The following is a 10,932-nucleotide window of genomic DNA, read 5'->3' on the forward strand; positions in this document are numbered from 1 at the left end:
TTATATAACTTAAATGCTTTCTTGCTCCATCAATGTGTTTAGTAGCTGAATAATAGAATTTAGAGTCATATTGCAGCCACATACGTATTGGAGTAAATAAAAAATAAAAAATAAATTGAAATGTATTTTTATTATAGAGTAACGACAAAAATAAAAAATACAAGGGATAGAAGGGAAGTTCGAAAAGCCTTCCTTTGACAAAGGCTTCTTACGTTCGGGGGATACCTCAACAAACAATCAATCCGAATATTATATCAAGGCAAAATGAAAGAGAAAAGAAAGGAAATTAAGAATGTTCAAACGTTGCTGAAGAATAATCAATGTCATGAACATTACACGCCACTCCTGGTCACTTTCATCAACTTACAAGACAGCCTAAGTCCTACTTAAGGACTATGACATAACTTACGTGGCTCCACCAACTCAAACAAACTTTAACACACAGGTATTTTGTCCAAGGGCAAAATCAACACGATAGGGTAGAGAAACCAACCATCAACTCTATCGGCCTCTTCCTCAGTCATGTGAGCATTAAACAGGTCAGGAGTGTAATAATTATAAATAGAATCAATTTCAGACTGGTCCTGCTGCACAAAGCACAACATTTCAATATAGCATATAATTCAATCTATCATTTAAATAAAGTCAAGCCAAAGAAACACTTCTGCAAACCATTCAAGCACAACTTGCAGCAAAGCTACCTGATCATCCTCTGTTTTCTCATCTACCAACCATACTTTGTACCACAGCCATTTCACAACGTACAGCAATGACGCTACTGTCAATCATATGCTCTTTGAAAACATGAGAAATGAAAGTGAATAATATGACAATCCACATTATGAATAAATGGCACAAACTCAACAGACTACACCTAAATCAATAAATATAGCCAATAAGAACCTATTAAAAGATCCAGATCCTATATAGTGAAAACCAATTTTCCATTGCCACGTGGAGAAAATTGCAGGAAAAGGAGGCAAAGAGCATAATCACTTTTTAAGAGTAGAAACAATAAAACAACTCAACATCACTATTTACACCTAATAAATTAAAAGCAACAAAAAGATAAAACAAACCCTTTTCCCAAACTCATCAAAACGATAATAACCCTTGTACCTGTCATCAGAACCACTGAAATCACTGCTGCAATCATCCTCTGTAAACGCGATGGTTAAATAAAGGAACAAAGGAGAGAACAATCAATCAATGATAAAACAACACAAACTTAAATTCCAAAGTTGTGAGAGGTAAAAACTACCAAAAACCACAAACACATAAGCAACAGAGGAAGGGAAACAAAAAATCCAAAACTTTATAACATCAGTGTAAAGTGATACCTAAGAAGTCTTCCTCCTCTTAATCCTCTATTTTAGGCACCTGCTCCAAATCTGTTTACAGTGAGTGAAAGAGTAAGACTTCAAAAGAAAATCACAAGACTCTAAAGAGTTACGCTCAATTACTCAATCAACTCAGTGGCTTCCCACTTTAACAGCCCTTAGAAACACAGTATACACCTAATCTTACAATGAAAACATTAGAGATTAGCTCATTTTCAAAAGAGAAAAGTGGCTTTATGCTGCAGGCCATGATTTCACTGTAGCATCTAAAGCTAATAAATCAAGGCTTGAAGTCATAAAACAAGAGTTTGGCTACTTAAGTGAGCAGAATGAAGAAAACAAATTCATCTAGCCAAAACTATTATTTTGCGATTAAGGCTTAATTGAGCAATTGCGCAGATCAAAGACTAATAAATGCTGGGTCACAGGAACTTCCACATCATATAAATACCCTAAATGAGAGAGCACAAATACCAGTAAATAAGATAGCTTCCAATTGTAAGATTATTTGCACCTCAACTGTAATGTGAGACAATAACGTTTACTAGGGAGACGTCAAATATCCATAGCTGTAACCATAAGTGTAATGTCAGCCACTTGGTCATTGACGTTGTTTTCTTAAAAGCCAACTTGACTACTTTTCTTTTCTCTCATTTCTTATTGTCAATGCATATCCCTCTCTCACGCACACACCCCAAGGGTTCCAAAAAATAAGCAGCCGAACTTTTCAATAACACACCTAGTAGAATTCAAGATTAATACCACATATCCAAATAATTCAATGTCACATGAGGCATACCTTCATTATACCTCCATTTTTCCTTGTTTTGTCTCTAGTCCGAGAGTATGCTGCCAGCCACAATCATAATATAGATCTCACATTTTCAACAAACAGCATACAAGATAAACCTAAGAGCAAAACAACTGTAGAGCAAGTAAAGCTTACCTAGGCTAAGCTTTTATTTCTTCGATTTTGGTCTACCCTCCAAAATTCCGGACTTGGTTCGTTTTGCAGACTGAACATTGTCACTCGGTGAAACAATTGCAACATACTTAACTTCTTCCTGAGCTTAAAACCAAAAGAGAAAAAAAAAAAAGGAAAGGGGGGGAAAGTCAACTTTAACGCAGAGGTTCTGTTTCCTAGGGGAAAACTGAAAAGAGAGGGACCAAACTGAGGGAACTAACCATGGAATTTTTGAGCCTGTGCATAAGTCATGTAAGCTTGAAACAAACAGATACTACAGTATCGATAAATAGAATAGAGTTCAGACTAATCACTGTTGAAGAAAACATAACATTGTGTCACTCATCTAATAGCATATAATTCAATCCATAAACATAAAAGGGGTAAACTCCACCTACACCTCTTTCAACTTTTATGACATTTCACCCTATAATTAGATTTTTCCTCAATTAGCACCCTGTTATTAAGTTTTGTTCCCATAAGGGAATATTCAGTTAATTTCACTTAGTTAAATTACCAAACTGCCCTCAGTTCAAAACTTATCATATTTGTTCACACTTAGCAGCATTATTGTAATTTTATGGAAGGAAATTAACAATGTAACCCCTTTGTGAATAAACTCATCCACAGGGTGCTAACTGAGAAAAAAATATGGAAAAAAGTTAAAATCACAGTGGGTATATGTGGAGTTTACCAATCTAAAGACTAGAGTCAAGCGAAGGAAAGACTTGCTCTTACCATTTAAGCACGTCTAACAGCAAAGCTACCTGCTCATCACGTTCATTCATCTCTAACAAGCCTACCCTGTACCACTGGTTGCAAAAGGTCCAGCAATGAAGTGTCAAGAACCAGTTTCAAAAGAGCAAAACAAACTACTTACACTTGAAAAACTGAAAGCAACAAGAATAATCATATAACACATACCCTTTTTTCAGTTGTATAAAGGGAAAGATTAGTCCCATAGCTGTTTGAGAAACCACCGGAGTCCCGGCTTATATTATCTTCTGTTAAAGCATAAAACAATATCGATGAAAAAAAAATCAATGAAACTTAATACACACATTAGCTTCCAAAATAGTTAAGACAAGCAGTGATAAATAAGTGAAAAAAGGGTGATAAAAAATAGAGATCCAAACCCAAAAATACTGCTTCCAGGTCCATTACATTTTTAGTCCATCTTATTCTTTCCTTACTAAATAGCAAAAAAGAAAAGATGATTATATAATTTAAGGAATACCTCTATTTTTCACATCTTCTCCTTCACCGATTTTCTCTTCAGGTTGCACCATCGAGGTGGACTCCGGCTGAACTGCATTTAATATGTCAAAGAAATTTCGATTAATTGAACAAGCTAAGGTAACAACTGAAAAATCAAAACAAAAAAGAAATAAAATGAAATTATATGACAGTTGAAGGTTTTTATTTTGGGGTTTCGGTTCCAAAAGGCTCCCTAAACCAGATGATTTGAAATTTATACACACATTAAGACAGGCAGTGATTAATAGATAAAAAAAGAAAAGAGTAAAATCAAATAGAAATTCAAGCCAAAGAAACACAGCCTCCTAGTCCATTCCATTTCATTAGTCCATCTTATATTATCCTCACTAAATAGCAAAAAGAAAAGATAATGATTATATAATTGAGTAATACCTTTTGTCTTTTTCATCTTCCCCTTCCCCTATTTTCTCTTCAGGCTGCATCATCAACTGCATTGCATATGTCAAAGAAATTTCCATTAATTTAACAAATTAAGGCAACAAAAGACCAAAATAGAAAAAAAGAAAAGAAAAGAAAAGAAATTAAATGACGATTCAAAGTTTTTTTATTTTGGGGGTTTGGGTTCCGAAAGGGATCAGCTCTCTAAACCAGATGATTTGAGAAGAAATTTACTTGGAAGCCCCCCTGGCCGCTAGCATCAGCCACCATTATATTATATGTATGCAATGCATTCCTAAAATCAACAAGATTTTTTTAAAAAAAAAGGTCCACACACCAGACCAGAATCAGATAATAAGTTAAAAGGTTGAACTAAAGCACCAATTCGAAAACCATAGGAAAGGCTGAGGAGCGCAACCTGACGACGAGAAGGAGAAGGAGCTCTTCGCAAGGGAACTAAGTCTTGCTTCTCCGTGAACCACGACGGTAGTTCTGGCTTGCTACGGCCGCGAAAGCAGGGCCGGACGGCTAGAGGACACGTTTAACAGATGTTTGATTTATGAAGCCCGTTAGAAGCAGCGAGCGTTGGATTTTTCTGCCCTCTTAAAGGTTTAAATACATAATTATACTTTTATATAATAAAATAAATCGCTTTGCCACGTGTCTGTATCATTACAAAGTTTCTAACAGTTGACGTGGATTATAATTAAATTTTTTGAAAATTTAAATCACGGGAATTATACTTTTTAGCATTTTATTTTCCTTTATAGCAATTATTATTAAAAAATGAAAATAAAAAACAAAAATACCATTTAAATGAAGACACAACTAATTATATTATATTAATAAAAGTAATATTATCATATATTATTTCTTTTATTAAAAGATTATGAAACAAAATGATTATTTATTTTGTGATTGGCTGCAAATGCGAGAAAAAATTACTTCGAAAACATGAGATAATATATGAAAAAAATGGTGTATAAAAATTTTCTTTTTTACACTTAATTAACTTCAAAATATTAAAAAAATAAAAGAATAAAAATATATTAAAATCCTCTGAAAATGAAATTTAGAAAAAATTATGAGTGATTATTTTTGAAGAATTTATAAGTGAGAAAATTTTTTAAAATTTTGCAACAAGTGTTGGAGAATTTAGAAAAATTGTCAATACAAACGATTTACATTTTACAAAAAAATAAAAAAAATAAAATGAATAAATAAATAAAATAAAGAAATTAATGAAGATAATTTCACCTATTGGAGAAAATGTTGTAATCTTATTTTATTACATATAAATGTGTGTTTATCACAAAGTAACAACAAAAATAAAGAATATAGGGATGACAGGGAAGGTTTTTTTTTTTTTTTTTTAGAGAAGGAAATTTGAACTCTATTCCTTAAGTAGAGAATTATATATTAACTAATGAGTTAAATGTTCGAGTGTGAGATGAAAAAAAAAGTTGAAATTAAAGCCTACCTTGACAATTCTCTTTTTGACAAACCAAAAATCTCCAACATCTATGAGAATCAAATCCAAAGACAAACCAAAATGTACCACGTCTATGAGAATCAAATCCAAAGGCCAATATATTGGATTTAATTAATAACATGAGCACAATGTTGTTATAAGTATCTACATAATGCAGATGTGCGACCAAGCCAAAGGTTTCTTCTATACATATATTTTGCATAAAAAATCAATTATATGTTTAACCAATATTATTAGTTAGACTTTAATTTTTATTCAATTCTTTATATGAGATATCAGCTAATATACGTTTTCCTTATAAAAAACATTACACTTCTTAAGCAATTATCTTATTTTTTATTTGAATTTGGCATAATAAACTTTTATCAAAAGGTTCTATTTACTATCTCGACCATTTTCATGCAATTGCCTTACTTTTTCTACTTGAAATTTTGCAAGTGGTAGATGTGTATTACTTTTATCTCAGCCCTTCAAAGTTGAAATCTTGACTTCTCCCTGATCATAGAGTAATGGTGTAATTTACTTTACCACTTGCATATGCTGATATTCATAGATGTTAGCATCCCCTTGTAAGTATAATTCTATGTCTGATTTCAACAATATAATTTTGAGCTTAAGATTAAGGGTGAGCAATCGATTAAGAAGGTTAAATCATTCAAAAAAATTCTAGTAACTGACTTTCTTAAGAGATTTAATCGAATTGATTGACTTTGACCTTTAATTGACTTAATCAATTAATCGAATTTAGTCAATTAATTCTATTTTAACTGACTTAATTCTATTTTTTTAACTTTTAAAATTTTAACCGATCAACTTTGGCGCTTAATATATATATATATGATATCTAAGGGATTGGCTACAAAATGTGGAGGTACAACCTCTTTATTTAACCTTCTATTTACTAGACCATTTTACCTTATGCTTATTACACCATTAACCGTTAAATGCTTAAATGCTTCTTAATTTAGCTGAAATGCTTTCTTGCTTCATGTAGTGGTAGCATTCATGATGAGATATTTATGCTTGCATTTATTGGGAGATTACTTTATTAAGTATAGCTAACAAAGTGGCAACTTACTGTCTCTAATTGGTATTTTATTCTAACTAAATGAATCTGATTGTTCAGTACAGTTGAATAATACAACTCAAGTCATATGGGAGATCAGGTTGAAAAAATGGGAAATTAGGAAACCCCAAGGTCGGCAAATGACGTATACCCAACAACCTCGCTAAAACAGGTGTTCAGACGTGGTGGAACTCTTTGGGCCTTGAATCCTGGCATTAATTCTGAGAAAACTTGTTTGTGAGGGGATATGTGTATGACTGTTTGATCGATCCTGCTGGTTGTTTCTTCTTATGTTTTTATGCTTATTCTGGGGGCTGTACAGGTTGTTTAATGCAGGTTTTTTTCATGGCAGGGTCACTCTTGGCTTGCGGTTGAGAGGTCATTCTGCCTCAAGCTCAGTGGGGGCTGTATATGTGATTTTTTGTGGAGTGCCAAGGGTGATGTGAAGCTGCACTGCAGGTTCTGGGTTAGCGTTTTTTGACTTCTTTCGTCATATCTCAGTGGCGTTATATTCTTGTTCTGTTGAGTGGATAGAATGCCTTCTTTTGTACAGCTCTGACTTGGCTTAGGATTTGGTTGTCCGGTGATGATGCCCCCCACATCAAGAGGTGCTCTTCTTTTGTTTTTCTATGGTCTCCTTGGTGGATGTTGTCCTCATGATCCCTTAGACAACCGAGATCCTTCTACTGTAACGGCCACTCTCTCTTGTTTTGTAAGGGGTATACTGTATTCTGATTGAAAAAATTCCTTTATGCAATGAAGTCATTTCAAAAGAGTAACAATATTGCAGGCACACAAGTATTAGAGAAAATACTGTTATCTTATTTTATTAGGTAGAAATGTATTCTTATCACAAGGTAATAACAAGAATAAAGAATACAAGGGATGAAAGGGAATGTTGAAAAGCCTTCATTGACAAACCTGCAGCAATACAAAGACTTCTTAGGAAATGAATTGGGGGATACATCTAAAAACACACAATCCAAATATCAAGACAAATTGAAAAAAAATAAAAAAAGAAAGAATGTTCCAACATTGTTGAAGAACAATCATGGGTTGCACTGATAGTCAGAAGAGACCTCCCTTCCACAATTATTGAGTAAGACGCTCAATGAAATTGGAAGATCGAGGTTAATCCCTAGGACACTGGCTTTGATGGCAGTGCAAAGGCAAGCAGCAGCTTCAAGATCAGCCAAGCCTTGAATGAGGGAGCAGCATGGTTTGGCTGGCACGTCACCAACCTGAGCCTTCACCAAACCATTCAGCAGATTAGCACAGACACCCAGGTTCAGGGAATTACAAGTGGACTTGCCCTGACGGTTGAGGGCACCAAGGATCATGGCTGCTGCTGGAAGGATAACAACTGGTTTCTCCGAATTTGCTGTGGAATCTTTTGAATTATCATTGGAGTTATCTCCACTTTCATTTGATAAACCATTGAAGTTTATCAATACCTTACCATTTGATGAATCGCCGTTTAATAAATCATGCAAAATTTCTCCAACTTTGTTTGATGAATCGTGAGAGTTGGTTTTAGCATCGTTATCCGATGGGTAATCAATATTGCGAGAGCTGCGGAAAAAGCCAAGAACAGAAGGTTGAACGAGAGAAATAGAGCAGTTGATGCTATGACCTTTAAAGCCATATCTCAAACAAAAAGATCGATTGAGTGGTTCTAGAAATTATATGGATTGTTTGTTTAGAGAGAAAATTTGGTCATCAATGAGTGAGCAAACGGTTGTATAGAAGAGAGATTACCAACTTTAAGAAATCTTTAAAACTTGAAAACAAGACCCATGCGATCACATTAATTGGAGAATTTTTATGTAATGTTTGGTTGGCAACTCTCCTATAGACAAACCAAAAATCTCCCACGTCCATGACTATGAGAATCAAATCCAAAGGCCAATATATTCTATCTAATTAATAACATGAGCAAAACGTTGTTGTAAGTATATCTCAGATGATGGTATCAACTAGCCAATAACCCGTGGTTACCCTCAAAATGATAACAGGAAAATAGGTAGGTGCAGCAGGAGGTAGGCTGAGAGGTAATTACTAGCTAACGATACCCCAAGTTATCTTGACTTGAATAGTTGGAACCTTAATATAGCTGATAACGATATACCCCTTGGAAAGTATGGAATTAATCATTCTGTAGTTTACAAGAAAAGAGAACTTATATTCCAATCACACACGCCATTCCTTTTCAAGGTTGTTTCCTTTATTAAATTCCAACTTGTTTACTTAGCTAAACTAAATAAAGAAGTTGGAATTAAGCCACAAGTCACCCATTGCTCTATTCACATTCACTTGTGTTAAATAACAATACATTTGTGGTTGTGATGAGGTGAAAATAAAGTGAAATTTGTTTGAAGAAGTAGGACTTTTGAATCTTCTTAGAGATAATTAATTCCTTTCATTTCACCTCATCAGACTTTTTGGTGCAGCAAAAGTAAATGAAAAGAATGATCTCACAAGAATAACTTATCGTACAATTACTCAATAGGTTCCCAAAACATATTATTTTAAAATATTTTGTCAAATATAACAACATGTTCTTCTAAAATATTTTCCAAAACTTATCAAGCAAATTTCCTTTTACTTTCTTTTTATATAAGCATTATTTAAACTTGAGTGTTAACCCCTTAAATTAAGAATTTACCTTCTCAACTTATCAAAAAAATTATGGACACGATTTATTTCTAAGAAAATATATTAATTGATATATTTTGCATACAAAATCAATTATGAGTGCGAGGTGTCTTTTTCTTTTCTTCTTCTTTTATTTCTAATCACCCTCTTAGTTATACTTTAATTTTTATTCAATTCTTTATAAGCATAATAGCTAAAAAGTCTTAAACTATATTAAAAATTTTAAATAAATCTTTATTCTTTTATTATGTTCAATCCGAACCTCATACTTTTATTTTAGATTAAATAAGCATTTATGACTAACAATTTATTAACTGTTATTAGTTAAAAAGTCACTTATTATTATTATTTCATGTGACGTTAATGTGACATACTAACATATCATAATAAATAATAATGATGTGGTATGCTGACGTGGCATGATTATATAACCACATGACATTTTCATCCTCCATGTTATTGTCACATCAAAGAAATATCAATGTCATATCAACACCATATGAATATAAAATGACAAATGATATTTCGAATAATAGTAATTAGTCAAGCAGTTAGCAGTTATAAGGATCTATTTGATTTAAAAATAAAATAAAATGGTTTGATTGAACGCAATTGAAAAATAAGAATTTATTTGAATTTTTGTAAATAGTTAAGAGATTCTTTTAAAGTATGATGTCTTCTTTATATGAGATATGAACTAATATACTTTTTATGCAATTACCTTACTTTCTTATTTGAATTTGGCATAATATATATTTATCAAAATAAAGGATTTCTATTAACTATGTTTTACTCATCTTTTAATTATATTAAATATATATTATTTATATTTGAACCCTTCAAAATTGAAATCTTGACTTCTCCCTTGATCACAAAGTAATGGTGTAATTTACTTTACCACTTGCGTATGCTTATATTCATATACGATAGCATCCCCTTGAAAACATATTCCTATGCTAAATTTCAGCAATATAATTTTGTGCTTGAGATTTTTCAAATGAACCATCATAAAATTTCTAATATATTTCACTTCAATTCTCCCTTTATATATATATGAATTCATTTACAAAAGATTTTCATTTAGATTAAAAATTCATTTCTTTACATTTTTCATAGAAAGTCATTACAATGTGCTAAACAATTCATCATTGAACATTACCATCAGATCATCAGTCTCAAGAAAATATGATTTTTTGCTATGTATATATAAAATAGGTTCTAGCGAAGAACCAGTTTCTCGACATGCAAAGTGTCCACCAAATCCTCTTGCAAGCAATGACTGCCGAAAGGGAAATTAGTTTTAATTTTTATCCCTTTGTAATTGCACTTTCTTCTGTATGGAAATATATAATAACCAAAATCACAAGGACAAGTACGAACAATCAAAGAAAAACTAGAAATTAACATAAAATATTTCATTTACTGAGCCTTTTAGTGATCTCCAGGAACAAACACACATGTTAAATAAGGCCTTTGGGTGTGATGCTCTAATTGATAGACTCCCTTTCATAGTTTCTTTACAATTTTATGTCATTGAATTGATACCTGAGGATTTAATTCTGTTCATGCAGGTTGCAGCATATATAGGGCAAATTTCAAATAAATTTGCAGAGGGGATAACTATTTTGTTGAACAATTTTTTGATTTTATCAATAAAGATTAGGAAATAGGATAAATTAGAGGGTGGAAAATTATAACCAAGCCTATACATGCATATATATATATATATATATATATATATATATATATATATATATAT

General features: G+C 32.4%; 1 protein-coding gene across 10 annotated transcripts; it reads right to left on the reverse strand.

Annotated features, from left to right (window-relative positions):
* Positions 266–4,550, reverse strand: LOC18587111. Of its 10 annotated transcripts, none has more exons than XR_001929641.1 (11): positions 4,379–4,550; positions 3,955–4,010; positions 3,542–3,613; positions 3,229–3,308; positions 3,043–3,116; positions 2,526–2,617; positions 2,287–2,409; positions 2,140–2,189; positions 1,341–1,391; positions 1,120–1,146; positions 266–794 (listed from the first exon to the last, which is right to left on the reverse strand). XR_001929641.1 is itself a non-coding variant. In XM_018128564.1 (10 exons), the coding sequence occupies exons 2-7, from the start codon at positions 3,968–3,970 to the stop codon at positions 2,300–2,302; spliced, it is 405 nt and encodes a 134-aa protein (XP_017984053.1). In that variant the 5' UTR covers positions 3,971–4,010; positions 4,379–4,550; the 3' UTR covers positions 266–1,146; positions 1,341–1,391; positions 2,140–2,189; positions 2,287–2,299. The 10 variants fall into 10 exon arrangements, 7 of the variants coding, with proteins under 7 accessions (XP_017984053.1, XP_017984050.1, XP_017984054.1 ...); XR_001929640.1 differs by having other exon boundaries at positions 1,120–1,157; XM_018128564.1 differs by having other exon boundaries at positions 266–1,146; positions 2,526–2,578.

This window comes from Theobroma cacao, chromosome 10 (assembly GCF_000208745.1).
Source record: "Theobroma cacao cultivar B97-61/B2 chromosome 10, Criollo_cocoa_genome_V2, whole genome shotgun sequence".
NCBI classification, from domain to species: domain Eukaryota; kingdom Viridiplantae; phylum Streptophyta; class Magnoliopsida; order Malvales; family Malvaceae; genus Theobroma; species Theobroma cacao.

Bases quoted from the DNA above. Each gene is read 5' to 3' on its own strand.
- LOC18587111 (XM_018128564.1), bottom strand. The intron at 3,117-3,228 runs GTATGTGTTATA...TTTTGCAACCAG, and splicing joins TTTATACAACTGAAAAAAGG to TGGTACAGGGTAGGCTTGTT. The intron at 2,410-2,525 runs GTTAGTTCCCTC...TTTGGTTTTAAG, and splicing joins ACAGGCTCAAAAATTCCATG to CTCAGGAAGAAGTTAAGTAT.